Source organism: Neoarius graeffei, chromosome 3 (assembly GCF_027579695.1).
Source record: "Neoarius graeffei isolate fNeoGra1 chromosome 3, fNeoGra1.pri, whole genome shotgun sequence".
NCBI classification, from domain to species: Eukaryota; Metazoa; Chordata; class Actinopteri; order Siluriformes; family Ariidae; genus Neoarius; species Neoarius graeffei.
This window is the reverse complement of record NC_083571.1, coordinates 4,909,355-4,924,263: the sequence shown is the minus strand read 5'-3', so window position 1 is coordinate 4,924,263 and position 14,909 is coordinate 4,909,355. Positions and strand designations below refer to the sequence as shown.

Below are 14,909 nucleotides of genomic sequence, written 5' to 3'. Positions count from 1 at the left end.
AAAATACTCTCCAAAATTATTTCTAAGTAAAAAAAGTTGCAGTTGCATAAGTATTCACCTAAATAATTGTTCTGTGTGTTGCGAAATTAATTCTGATTGCCATCAGAAGTCATATAAGTAGTTGAGTAGAGTGTCATGTGATCTTGTTATAAATACACACTGAGAGCACCTGTGAAGCACGGTGTTGTTAGCATCATGCTCAGAACTGCCGCTGGCCTCTTGAAAGCATGAGAACAATGCCTTACTCTTACTCTGATGGAGCGAAAAATGACTGTTTATAGATTAGGAACTAACTTTATAGGAGGAAGTAACCTGTTTCTCAGACATGAAATGTAACCGTAAATGGATAAAGATAACATTAATTTTATCAATATTGCAATTGTTGGTAAATTGCTGTTGTAAAAGAGGAATAAAGTACTTGGGGACGTGCTGCTATAAGAAAATAAAAACTTTGGGTATGTAAGAGTATATTCATCACTGAATGTTTTCCTATAATAGCAGGCAAATGTTTTATTCCTTATTTATTATTTTGTATTTGTAAAATGAATAGCTTTTCCAGTAGAATGAACAATTCCCAGTAAAACAAAACTTTAACATACTTTTACTTTTAACATGTACTGCTGACCAAGCACCGCCCCCACAGAAATTGACTACACCCATCCAAACCTGCAGAAACTGACTCCGCCCATCAAAACTTGCAAAAACTTTGATTATACCCTTCAAAACCTGTAGAAACTCTGACCATGCCCATGCTCACCTGCAGAAAATCTGACTACGGCCATCAAAACCTGACTACGCTCATCCAAACCTGACTCCACCCATCAAAACCTGTAGAAACTCTAACCATGCCCATCCAAACCTGCAGAAACTTTGATTATGCCCTTCAAAACCTGGAGAAACTCTGTCTCCGCCCATCCAAACCTGCAGAAACTTTGATTATGCCCTTCAAAACCTGGAGAAACTCTGTCTCCGCCCATCCAAACCTGCAGAAACTTTGATTATGCCCTTCAAAACCTGGAGAAACTCTGACCATGTCCATCCAAACCTGCCAAATCTCTAACTCCACCCATCAAAACCTGCAGAAACTCTGGCTACGCCCATCCACTCCTGCAGATACTCTGACTACACCCATCCAAACCTGACCATGCCCATCTAAACCTGCAGGAACTCTGGCTTCGCCCATCAAAACTCTGGCTACACCCATAAAAACCTGCAGAAACTCTGGCTATGCCAATCCAAACCTGCAGAAACCATGATCACGCCCATCCAAACTCTGACTACACCCATCCAAACCATAACCATGCCCATCCAAACCTGAATATGCCCATCCAAGCCATGACCATGCCCATTCAAACCATGACCACGCCCATTCAAACTCTGACTATGCCCTTCCAAACCTGACCATGCCCATCCAAACCTGACCATGCCCATCTAAACCTGCAGGAACTCTGGCTTCGCCCATCAAAACTCTGGCTACACCCATAAAAACCTGCAGAAACTCTGGCTATGCCCATCCAAACCTGCAGAAACCATGATCACGCCCATCCAAACTCTGACTACACCCATCCAAACCATAACCACGCCCATCCAAACCTGAATATGCCCATCCAAGCCATGACCATGCCCATTCAAACTCTGACTATGCCCTTCCAAACCTGACCATGCCCATCCAAACCTGATTATGCCCATCCAAACCATGACCACGCCCATCCAAACTCTGACTACACCCATTGAAACCTGACTATGCCCATCGATACCTGCAGAAACTCTGACCACACCCATCCAAACCTGCACAAGCTCTGACCACACCCATTTCTAGCATGACCGGGACTGAAACCTTGCGTTCTCTTTATGAACCAGACGTACTGTTGTTGTTGTCAGTTAGAACCTACTTCTGAGGCTGAATGCATTTTCTCTACAGTGTTGAGACGTACATGGAGAGTTTTCTGGACTGTGCGTCTTTGCTGCTGTTGCTGCTGCGATGCTCTACAGAGCTACTCGTGTTGCTGCGGATCAGCACGGGCATGGACGAGGTGGAGGGAGTCTGGGACAGCGACGTGGATGAGGATGCCACAAAATGATGGGGTCTCAGGGCATCATCTAGGGGACAAGGACGTTCAGACATGAAGGAAGGCTGTTAGACTGCAGAATCGGCTTCTGTGATGCAGGCGGGCGGAAATGTAGGAACGTATAGACGATGCTTGGTGCACACTACCCAGACGTTTCCACTTCAGTTACACATAGCAACACTTTTCAAGGTACAAACCTAAAGCTTGAGCATTATACGGATTTTTGAAAAAATCCAAAAATATTTTACGTTCCCTCAGAAATATTGGTGGCTAAAATGAAACACACACAAATCGCCGCAACGTTCTCATTTTCATTAACATGTTTTATAATATAATGAGTTACTCATTGAGGAAAAAAATAATAATAATTACCATTCATTGTTATTATGGAGCTCTTCCCTGATCCAGGACAAGTTCCTGATTCCTTCACTTTTCTATGGAAGAGTACAAATTGCGTGTTAATGAACTGTTTGACACGTAATGAGTCTTATTATGACACTGAGTCCAGTCTTTAAGGCAGGACATGACAGCTAGAAACGGTCATTTTGGTCATTATGTTGCTCAAAACTCGTCAGAAAATAATGTCGCTGGTTTTGTTTTGGTCTAGTTGTGGCCACTGCGATATCTGAAGCTTAGTAACTGTGAATACAGATTTAAGCTCCACCCACTTCACCAGGACGTCATGCCGCATGTCTGTGAAAAGCTGTTTCCTGATATACCGTATTTCAGTTTATGTGTCATTATGATAGACACGTCAATTATAATTATATTTAACAGTCATTCCATGAAATCGAGTCGTACATGAGCTGATAGCGGCTATAATCAGCGTACGATGAGATTGAGTGGAATAATTTTCCATTTTGCATTTTTATTTATTTTATTTTATTTATTTTTATTTATACAAAACATCATACGTCATTTCCGCTTAGAATGTAAACAAGCCGGCGAAATGACAGGAGCAATTTGTGAAAAATGTGATAATAATAAGTCTTTTTGGGGTTTTGTTTTCGAGTACAGTTTTTATTTCGTCCTCGGTTGGTTCAGCAACACGCGCCGCCATTTTGTTTTGCTCTCCTCACGGTATCCTTGACTTGGAAGTGACGTCAAAGCAAAATAGAAACCCGGATGTCGGCCATGTTGGTGGATATAAATACTAATGCGGGGTCAAGCGTCATTCCAGACAAAACACAGTCATGCGTGTGCGAGTCTCTTTGTTTTTCCACTGCTTTAAGCGTTCTTTTAGCTACGCCATATCTTTGCACTGTATATGTGACCCCTCACCGAATCCAGGGACGCATGTCGGCTGAAACGAATCCGAGATAATCGCAAAAGAAGCATTTTTTTTTTTAATTTGTGATTTTTGTTTTTTTCCATCATGTGCAAGTTGAGATCTTGACGAATGCAATCAGTATTTCAGATAATAGATTGTTTTGTTGGAAAAGCATACATTTTTTGTTGCAAATTGTCTCGTTTTTGTCAGGACTGTAGCCTGCTGGGGGGTGTGGGTAAATTACCATATGGGCCATTCACATGATGATTTAAGTCATTTGTTTTTTTTTCCGCGAATCAGCTGTATGATACGAGCTGAGCTCGTGGCTACTTAACTGCATACAGGCGTGTGATTTCATTATGGAATGAGGAAGCTAAACAGAGCGCAGAGGAGCTGAAACACCGCGAAGCAAACAGACACACGGTATTTACATCAGAGATCACCATTTCTAGCAAAAAAAACCGCAACCTCGTTTTCCAGATTGAATGGAATACCTGAATGATCGGATGATACACGGACCGTTCTAGGATTACATTCCATCGGAGGCATTGGTGTGTGCAAGGCGCCGTTTCTCTTTCTGATGGGGTGAGTTTATTAATCTAAGGCTGTGTGGTTATTTTTGCATGTAACGGAGAGTGTTGTGGTTTGGTTAAGCCTAGGTCACAACCGGACGTACGATTTTTTGGCCGTGCGATTTTTGGCGTTTCCCAAATTGCTGCGGTTTTTTTTTGTTCACGGAGAAAGACGCGCGTTGGCCGTAAGTTTGTCTTGCAACCTGAAAAAAACATAAGCGCCCGTAGAGTTTGTTTGACATGACAAAGAACCTCTGCGGCCGGTCTGCGGCTCGAAAATCAGCACGTCACACACGCGCGCTCTCATGCTTTTCACACGCGCGCTCTCGTGCGTTTCATGCGCGCTCTCCGTGCGTTTCTTGCGTGTAGACCGGCTGTAGGAGCGCGTACTGTACGGCCGGTTGTGACTGAGGCTTTACATGAAACTAGTGTTGTGTTAGTTGTGTCATCATCGTGCTATCTTTCTTTCTTACGGTGTGAGTAATTTTTCAACCACAAAACGTTAAAGTATACTTTAGGACTTATTTTTGTACTTCATAATTGTGTTGGGCATACTTTGCATGGAAGGAAAATTGACGTGGTGATCTTTGTTTACATGAAAGTAGTATTGTGCTAGCTCGTAGGGGGTAGGGCTTTCCTTAATGTCATGCAAATGAGCACCATTATGTGCCCGCCCTACACCCAGGCTACGTTTACATTACGTCGAATCAGCGGATCATCAGATTAACGTTCTTAAAACGATTCGCGTTGACACTAAAACCGTTAGCCGTGCACACAGCAACACCAATACGCGGATACGCTCGGCTCCGCAGGCATCCTGCGCTCCAAATCACTCCGCCCTGAACAGCGAGTGCCCTCTGGAGGGTGCGCACTCCGGCCCTGCGCAGCTCACAGAGCGCGCGAGTGAAGTGAACAAGCCACGATTCGGGACTGAGCCGCTGTGTGTGTGATCCCAGCGCAGATCACTTATTACTTGCAAGTGGAAGGATGGCAAGCCTAAAGACAATCATAACTACACAATGGGCAGTATTTGCATCAGTATTTGCAGTATTTTCATACTTTTATACTCTTTAATGAAAGGTGATACAAGGCGGAAGTCTGCACCGTTTTTCAGCAGTCGCGTCACATGACCAACGCCAGCGAATCAGGAAGGTGGATGTCACAGTGACGTTGTCCAATGAGACGCCAGCTAGAGCTCAGCACAGCGTATTCGCGTATTCTCAATGTTTACACAGCACCGGAGCTGATACGATCTAGATTGAATACGTGGACGCTGGCGGATTCCCGTTTCCCCGCTTTTTCAGGGGGGTTAATGTAAACGGACAGTGCGTCCGCGAAGAAAACGAGACAGATACGGTCTAGTGTAAACGTAGCCCCAGAGTAGCTGAGATGGAAAACTTTGAGGGCGATTTTCTCCCTTTCCTGTTTTAAGAAGTATACACTTTCAAAAGGCCACACATTCTTCAAATATTGTCAGATCTCCACATGGAAGGCATCATTGGAAAGCTTAGAAACTGTACTTTCTGAATCTGTCAATAACTCAAAATGCCCCCGGGCCGACATGTGTCCCTGGATTCTGTGATCTGCCACATATGGTTGTGGTCACAACAGGACTCGTGATCCGATTTTTTAGAATTGCGTCCGTGATTGGGAAAGAGGGCGAGGAAACTCTGAGGCTCAGTACGGAGAGGAGATGAGCGCGGCTGAACAACATCGGCAGGGCTGATCTAACAGAGACTAAAACCAAAACAGCTCGTGTTTACGGTGATTATTTTATCTCAGGTGAGATTCAAAAGCTTTCTCGATAATCTCATGGAAGAATTTTATTTCGTGTTGCTAGAATTTTGCTATAAAATGAGCGTTCTATTGTCGTGGTTCACTCGGTCGTTGTTATAATTTTAACACGTGTATTAGCATTTCGCTTCGAGGAGCGCCAGCAAAATTATACGATAGAAACAATCCAGACTGGGCACCCAATCAGAACATGGGCTATGTTTCGTCCAAGGTCGGACTGGAGTCTTCAGCAGCCGAACCAGATACAGTAGAACGTGATATCTGGGTACTCGATGGTCAGTAGAAGCGTCTTATCTTCAGAAAAGTCTGACTTTTTAAAATAATGCGGGTCAAAACTACATCTTCTCTTTGTATTGAATCTTCGCTCGAGCGTTCAAATCGTCGTAATCATGAGAAAATTCAGCATCGCTTACAGACACGCTTTCAGCGGCTGTCGTCCGAGTTGCTTTGTATATCCACCACCATGGAGGACGCTCATGACGTAGCACATTTTGATCACGTGGTTGCAAGTCATCTATATGAGCTGATATCCTAGTAGTAGAGTAGCCATTCAGATTGCTCATATCCAGTGAATGTGGATCGAATAATAAACCTTATAAGCCGCATTACTTGAATCTCTATTGTAGAGGAATGTCCCGAAATGTTAACGATCGTTGGATTTACTGTATGTTCGACTTTATACTGGAAAAAATATATATTTCAGAACAGAACATAGTGTTTAAAGGGGAAGATAAATGCAGCCAATTATCATGATATCATGACCTTTCTTTGATTTGAAAGTATGACGCTGTGTTTGGATTATCAGTCGCTAATTTATCAAGCTCCACTTAATTAATTATACTTTCATCATGGAACTGGTCAAGAAACTGTTCTACTCACAGGGTTTTATCAGAGTTGGACATTTTCGGGGTGCTCGGGTGGCTACTGAGGGAACGACTGCGAGCCAGTTTGGCTCTCCGCATCTCCTTACCTGAAATCATCGGCATCATCATCATCATCATCATCATAACATTCGATACAACATCCTCCTTCTACCAGAGATCACACTAACCAGCAGATGCGGACAGGGTGGCTCCGGATCTGGACTCTGACATGCCTTTGGTACCAGACAGTCCTGCTTTGCTGTCTCGTCCTGGACAGAACATCAGAGCATTACTCTGACACCACTCTGTTCTGATTGGTCACAAGCCATAGGTCTATAATAATGTATTCATTTAATGAAAACGTGTTTGAGTACGTTATCGTTAAGCTTTCTGTAAAGAGACGTTTATTTATGTAACATTTATGTAAGGAGTCTCCAGTGTCAGAGGTAAAGCTGGAACTTTAAGTTTTGTTTATAGCTGCTTTAATATTACGTGAGAAGAACTTTAATAAATAAAAAATTATACTTCTTAGCAAGTAGGAGGAGCAAAAAAAAAAACTTTAAGATGTGCTTTTCTATAATCGTAAAATAATGAACTTTAGTGTGGGAACAGTAACTCGGCTCACTGTTGATTATTTTACTGTAATGGATGATCCGAAATGGGTGTCGGATGCTTACTTTTTTTTTCACTGTGCTTCTCTCCAGTCAGTTTCGCTTCACTCTGCTGACGTTCTAGCAGTTCCTGTGGATTGAAAAAAAGTTCCTGTGGATTGTTTACTCTGATATAATTGACTGCTCTGGCGAGAAACACTTTGTTTCTTTACATACACTACCGTTCAAAAGTTTGGGGTCACTTTGAAATGTCCTTATTTTTGAAAGAAAAGCACTGTTCTTTTCAATGAAGATCACTTTAAACTAATCAGAAATCCACTCTATACATTGCTAATGTGGTAAATGACTATTCTAGCTGCAAATGTCTGGTTTTTGGTGCAATATCTCCATAGGTGTATAGAGGCCCATTTCCAGCAACTCTCACTCCAGTGTTCTAATGGTACAATGTGTTTGCTCATTGCCTCAGAAGGCTAATGGATGATTAGAAAACCCTTGTACAATCATGTTAGCACAGCTGAAAACAGTTGAGCTCTTTAGAGAAGCTATAAAACTGACCTTCCTTTGAGCAGATTGAGTTTCTGGAGCATCACATTTGTGGGGTCGATTAAATGCTCAAAATGGCCAGAAAAATGTCTTGACTATATTTTCTATTCATTTCACAACTTCTCATCTCATTATCTGTAGCCGCTTTATCCTGTTCTACAGGGTCGCAGGCAAGCTGGAGCCTATCCCAGCTGACTACGGGCGAAAGGCGGGGTACACCCTGGACAAGTCGCCAGGTCATCACAGGGCTGACACATAGACACAGACAACCATTCACACTCACATTCACACCTACGCTCAATTTAGAGTCACCAGTTAACCTAACCTGCATGTCTTTGGACTGTGGGGGAAACCGGAGCACCCGGAGGAAACCCACGCGGACACGGGGAGAACATGCAAACTCCGCACAGAAAGGCCCTCGCCGGCCACGGGGCTCGAACCCGGACCTTCTTGCTGTGAGGCGACAGCGCTAACCACTACACCACCATGCCGCCCCCATTTTACAACTTCATTCATTCATTCATTCATTATCTCTAGCCGCTTTATCCTTCTACAGGGTCGCAGGCAAGCTGGAGCCTATCCCAGCTGACCACGGGCGAAAGGCGGGGTACACCCTGGACAAGTCGCCAGGTCATCACAGGGCCGACACATAGACACAGACAACCATTCACACTCACATTCACACCTACGGTCAATTTAGAGTCACCAGTTAACCTAACCTGCATGTCTTTGGACTGTGGGGGAAACCGGAGCACCCGGAGGAAACCCACGCGGACACGGGAAGAACATGCAAACTCCGCACAGAAAGGCCCTCGCCGGCCACGGGGCTCGAACCCGGACCTTCTTGCTGTGAGGCGACAGCGCTAACCACTACACCACCATGCCGCCCCCATTTTACAACTTATGGTGGTAAATAAAAGTGTGACTTTTCATGGAAAACACAAAATTGTCTGGGTGACCCCAAACTTTTGAACGGTAGTGTAAATATACATTTTGCATTTCAACTTTCAAGTCTTGTGTAAAAGAGCTGCGTGGAAAACGCCATACTGTATCGTTCTGCTTTTATTTTAGATCTTTTTTTTTTTTTGGACTGGTTTGAGTATTTCAGAAACTGCTGATCTTCTCCTGGGGTTTTCACACACAACAGTCTCTAGAGTTTACACAGACAGAATGGTGCGGAAAACAAAAAACACTGAGTTGAGTGAGTGAGCGACAGTTCTGTGGATAGAAAGTAAACCAACGCCTTGTCGATAAGAGAGGGTCAGAGATCAGAAAATGGACAGATTTGAGGTGGTTTGAGCTTTCTTTTTTGCCAGGAAGGATATAGTAACTCATATAATCACTCTTTACAGCCGTGGCGAGCAGAAAAGCATCTCAGCGTGCAACAGAAAACAGAAGAACGTGTTGGGTTCCATTCATGCAGCCGAGAACAGGGACTTTAGAATCAACAAGTTCCTATTAAAGTGGCCAGTGAGTGTCTACTGCTGATATTATACCAGGGCATCAAACACACAGCCCAGGGTCAGTACAGACCCGATAAAAGGTTCTAATCTGGCTCATTAAACAGTCTCTGTTATTCCACTAGGGGGCAAAAAAAAAATGGAGCAATAAACTAGTGAAGGGCCGTAAACTCATACGCTACTAAAAAAAAAAAGTTCTAATAATGTAACTGTTCATGAGCACCCTAAATATTTGATGCCGCTTTCAAAAAAATCCCTAATTATTAGCTCATCTGTCTGTAAGGTGATCACGAGTTGGCCTAGTGGTTAGCGTGTCCGCCTCTTGACCGGGAGATCGTGAGTTCTATTCGCAGTCGGGTCATACCAAAGACCATCATAAAACTGGTACCTACTACCGTCTGGCAAGCCACGCTGCAATACCGATGCAAGTAGGGAAGTCAAACTCTCGCGGTTACCAGAGGACCCCACCCCCGCCCCCCACTGTAACTCCAGCTGTATAGGCGAGAGGCTAAGGGCTAAGAAACAGGGATCAGCGCTGCACCCTGGTTAGTACTGGGACAGGAGACTGCCTGGGAAGACCAGATTCTGGCACAAGAGGGACTTTGACTTGACTTGTCCATAAGGCCAATGAGCTGTTGCCATGGCGTCCTTCCGTCGTCCACTATTCAGTTAAATTGTATCTTCTCCACGAATTTCCGTTCTGACTGTTTTGCTTGAAACAACTCATCACTCCGCAGAATTGTTTTGCCAAATTTTTTGCTAACAAGTTACTAATTAGGCCAAATTAACAAATTTTCCAGGCCTCTCACTAGAATTCTATCTCTCCGATTTCTCATCCGATTCCAGTTCCGATCTTGTCTTGAAGAACAAAACTTGGTTGTTTATTTGTTGATTTTCCTGTTGCAAACAATTTGTTTACAGCTTTGTTTATTTTCAGTTAAATTGTATTTCCTCCCTCAGTTCTCACTGGATTTCAGTTCTGGTCTGGGTTTCCCAAAAGCATCGCAGCACAAAGATCATCTTTAAACGGTAGAGCGAGCAGCACAATGAACGCTCACTCTCTCTCTCTCTCTCTCTTCTAGTTAAGACGCTCTTAGCGTTAAGGAGAACTGAAGGCAATTTTTTTTTTATTATCAAAGTTCTATTTCTCATTTTATTAAATATCGGAATGCATTTTTGATCGCTACCGTGTTTTGTCACTGCTATAGCAAGTTGAGTGTTTGAAATATGCTCTGTAATATATCAGTCCATATGTCAAAGCAACGGCCGTAAATGAGATTCGTTGAGACCTGTGCGAGACATCGTAGGATGGAAGCTGACACGGAAGTTTTGTTTGTTTTGATAGCCATCAGGAAAGTTTGAAAAAAGTCATCAGTAATCGTCATTTAAACTCGTTTTTGTGCAATACTTCGTTGGGAAAACAGTTTTCAAAATGGCGGCACTGACACCTGGCTGACACTTCACGTTTCAAAGTCTTGCACAAGTCTCGTGAAGATCGCGCGGATAAGCAACGCCTGCCGTGGACCAAACGAACTAAATTCAACACGGCTAAAAACCGAATAGGCCGATAAGTATAATATTTAATTGCAGTTAGTTGCCAATACAAGTCACGATATAAGGTTACTAAAACCGAAAACGTCACTGAATAACACGTTAATTAAGAAATAAAGCAAGTTTAAAAATGACTTCAGTTTCCTTTAAGAGGTTTTTGGGAAACCTTCCACTGATTGTTTCATTTGAAAGAACTAGATATTCTGCACAAAACCTGGTCATCGTTTTGTCAAATTTTTGCTAACGAGCTGCTAATTATGTCAACTTAATGAGTTTTCGGACTTTTCACTCGAATTTTATCTCCTCTCACAGTTCTCACCTGATTCCAGTTCTGATCGATGTTTTGGGTCGATCTTCCCTTAAAACTTGGTCGTTTGTTTGTTGATTTTCCTGTTGTAAACAATTTGTTTATTTTCAGTTAAATCGTGTCTCCTCCTTCAGTTCTCAGTGGATTTCAGATCGGATTGTTTTATTTGAAAGAACTCGACCTTCTGCACAAAACTTGGTCGTGTTTTGTCAATTTTTTGCTAACAAATTAGTAACCAGGTCAACTTCAGACATTTCTGCGAATTCAGTTCTGATCGCTGTTTTGGATAGAGCTTTCCTCAGGGAACAAAATTTAGTCCTTTGTTGTAAACAGTTTGTTGTGGACGTTGGTCCTCTCTCACATCGTCACATTTCAGTTGTGTTCAATGTTTTGGTCATTGTGGTTGGTTTGATGGCAGGACGGATGAGCTCCTACGCCCTTGACCTTCTGGTTTATCATTTTGCAAACCCACCTCCTTCAACACTGAGTTATTTTGTGTGGATCCAAGACACATGATCCCAGTTAAGTCCATGAGCACGTATCAGAGGAGGCATTGATACGGTATGTTATTGGTCACTAAACTGTTTCTGCCTACTTGCCATTGGACTAATGGGATTGGATTATTCCCGAGTGTGTACTGTCCTGATCAAATAATACCTGCTTACGTAACGCTTTGATAATCCAGCCTGTGATTCTCTAGAAGAGAACGGTGCATTTGTCATCAAAACAAACCCCGTAACAGCTCACTTTTATTCTTCTACACGAGTGAGCTCTCACCATTTCCAGCAGTAAGGTCTCCTCCTTCTCCTTCTTTTGGTCCAGCAGGTCTCTTTCATGCCTTTTATGATACTGCCAGAGTGAAAAATCCTCTAAGATCTCACAACACTCAAATACTCTCTGATAAAAGCATGAACAGGTTCGAGAGAAATAAAAAAAATAATCAATCAAATCAATACATACCGGTTCCGTGATGTCCATTTTGTCCAACTCCAGGACTGTCTGAGAAAAAAAAAAATGTTTTACGTTGTTTTTTTTTTTTTTGGAATGTGATTATTTTTGTATTCTTGCTTATTAAGAGAAGCGCAAGTGAGAATGTGTCTCACCTTGCGCACGGTGGCTACAACATCTTTGTCCTTCTCGCGACAGAGCAGTTTTCTGACACAGAACTCCAGCTGCTGGAGCAGATGTTTATCTGCAGGTAGCCGGATGGTGGACCTGAGCCTGGGCAGCATGTAGCACAGTTTATACCTGCACACGGTCAGTTACACACAGACACTTTAATCCTCGTTCAGAAGAATAATGAACACGATGCACTGTGGGTAGAGTTACAGCAGGGGGTTATGTGATCGAGGTGCAGATGTAGAGGTCACCTGACGTTAGCCACGGGGTCGGAGATGAGCTCCAGCGCTTGCAGGAGGAAGTGTTTACAGAAATAGGATTTCGAGAAGAGATCAATAGCGATGTCACACAGGTCCAGAAACCGTAACCGGTTCCAGTAACTCCGCCCTTGCGCTAGCTCTTAAATAAGGTAAAAATATAGATAGTAAAGAATAACATTCAATGTAATTACGTTTAGTCAATATGTACAATAGGAAAATATTAAAATAGCATGACAATAGTCATAATAGTCAAGAAGAACATGATGAGGGAAGAAGAAGAAGACAAAACAGAAGATGAAGAAGAAGAAGAAGAGGGAAGAAGCTGAGGGAAGAAGAAGATGATGAGGGAAGAAGAAGAAGAAGGAAGATGAAAAAGAAGAAGAAGAAGAAAAAGAAGATGAAGGAAGAAGACAAGGGAAGAAGAAGCAGGAAGAAGAAAAAGAAGAGAACAAGAAAAAGACAAGGGAAGAAGAAGAAAAAGAAGGTGGAAGAAGAAGGAAGAAGAACTAACAATCTAAACAGAAGTGAAATCGGTATGAATTGTTATCTAAGGATTAAAAGTCCTTAAATATTTTGGAAATGACAAACAAACAATTAATTCAGCCTCATGTTAATTATTGTTATTATCAGATTGATATGATCTCCCTAAATTTATAAGATCTCAAAAATTTTACACCCAAATGTTGTTTAAAAGCATTAAAAGACATTCAGTTTAAACTTCACACCTCCTAGTGTGTATTAATTCCCATGTGACTGTAACACTCGCTCACCCTGCATTATTTTGCTGATGATCTCCTGCCTGTGTTCCTGCTTACGGTTGTAGCGCAGAAACACGCACAGCGTCCGGGCTGCTTCCCTCTGCACCGGTAAAACATTCTACACACACAGGAGGGGAAAAGAGGCTTATATCTCCTGTATGTGCCAGGTGTGTGTGTGTGTGTGTGTGTGTGTGTGTGTCTCACATTAGTAGTGATGATGCTGAACATCCTCTGCAGGAAGCGGAAGTAGATGTGGTCTCCGGAGATGACGCGAGGCAGACAGGAGTAACGCTGCAGCAGCTTCTCATGGACACGCCAGCGCAGTGAGGACGCCGCCTTCTGCTCAGCACCCACCAGCGCAGGAACCAGGTCAGGAACGTTCACCTGCTGAAAAGGAGGAGGAGAAGGAAAAATAGTAGTATTAGTATTAGTTGTAGTAGGAGTAATAGAACCAGTAGCAGCATTATTATTAGTCATAGTAGTTTAAGTAGACTTAGAGGGAAGAGGAAAGTTGTTCAAGTAGTAGTAGTAGTGTCAGTAGTAGTAGTAGTAGTAGTGTCAGTAGTAGTAATAGTAGTGTCAGTAGTAGTAATAACAGTAGTAGAGTCAGTAGGAGTAATAGTAGTAGTAGTGTCAGTAGTGGTGGCAGTGTCAGTAGGAGTAATAGTAGTAGTAGTAGTAGTGTCAGTAGCAGTAGTGTCAATAGTAGTAATAGTAGCAATGGTGGTGTCAGTAGTAGTAGTAGTAGTGTCACTAGTAGTAGTAGTAGTAGTGTCAATAGTAGTAATAATAGTAGTAAAGTCAGTAGGAGTAATAGTAGCAGTAGTAGTGTCAGTAGCAGTAGTGTCAGTAGTAGTGATAGCAGTAATGGTGGTATCAGTAGTAGTAATAGTAGTAGTAGTGTCAGTAGTAGGAGTAGTAGTAGTGTCAATAGTAGTAATAATAGTAGTGGAGTCAGTAGGAGTAATAGTGGTAGTGTCAGTAGTAGTAATACAGTAGTAGTAGTGTCAGTAGTAGTAATAGTAGTAGTAGAGTCAGTGGGAGTAATGGTAGTCGTAGTGTCAGTAGTAGTGGTAGTAATAGTAATAGTAGTAGTAGTAGTGTCAGTAGTAGTGGTAGTAATAGTAGTAATAATGGTAGTAGAGTCAGAAGGAGTAATGGTAGTAGTGTCAGTAGTAGTAATAGTAGTAGTAGAGTCAGTGGGAGTAATGGTAGTCGTAGTGGCAGTAGTAGTGGCAGTAATAGTAATAGTAGTAGTAGTAGTAGTGGTAGTAGTATCAGTAGCAGTAGTGTCAGTAGTAGTAATAGTAGTAATGGTGGTGTCAGTAGCAGTAATAGTAGTAGTAGTGTCACTAGTAGTAGTAGTGTCAATAGCAGTAATAATAGTAGTAGAGTCAGTAGGAGTAATAGTAGTAGTAGTGTCAGTAGTAGTAGTAGTAGTAGTAGTAGTAGTAGTAGTAGTAGTGTCAGTAGTAGTAGTGTCAGCAGTAGTAATAGTAGTAGTAGTGTCAGTAGTAGTAATAATAGTAGTAGTGTCAGTAATAATAGTGTCAGCAGTAGTGATAGTAGTAGTAGTAGTAGTAGTGTCAGTAGTAGTAGTGTCAGCAGTAGTAATAGTAGTAGTAGTGTCAGCAGTAGTAATAGTAGTAGTAGTAGTGTCAGTAGTAGTAATAATAGTAGTAGTGTCAGTGGTAGTAATAACAGTAGTAGTGTCAGTGGTAGTAATAATAGT

At 42.4% G+C, this 14,909-nt stretch overlaps 1 protein-coding gene across 1 annotated transcript in view; it reads right to left on the bottom strand.

Annotated features, from left to right (window-relative positions):
- ppp4r4 (protein phosphatase 4, regulatory subunit 4) overlaps positions 1–14,909 on the bottom strand; it is a 57,472-nt gene that overhangs the window by 322 nt on the left and 42,241 nt on the right. The window contains exons 11-21 of the mRNA XM_060915770.1: positions 13,382–13,564; positions 13,190–13,295; positions 12,411–12,558; positions 12,144–12,288; positions 12,001–12,039; positions 11,818–11,889; positions 7,246–7,309; positions 6,757–6,837; positions 6,585–6,675; positions 2,442–2,503; positions 1,935–2,100 (exon numbers count right to left, since the gene is read on the bottom strand). Coding sequence (XP_060771753.1) covers positions 1,935–2,100; positions 2,442–2,503; positions 6,585–6,675; positions 6,757–6,837; positions 7,246–7,309; positions 11,818–11,889; positions 12,001–12,039; positions 12,144–12,288; positions 12,411–12,558; positions 13,190–13,295; positions 13,382–13,564 — 1,157 coding nt within the window. The remainder of the gene's footprint in view (positions 1–1,934; positions 2,101–2,441; positions 2,504–6,584; positions 6,676–6,756; positions 6,838–7,245; positions 7,310–11,817; positions 11,890–12,000; positions 12,040–12,143; positions 12,289–12,410; positions 12,559–13,189; positions 13,296–13,381; positions 13,565–14,909) is intronic.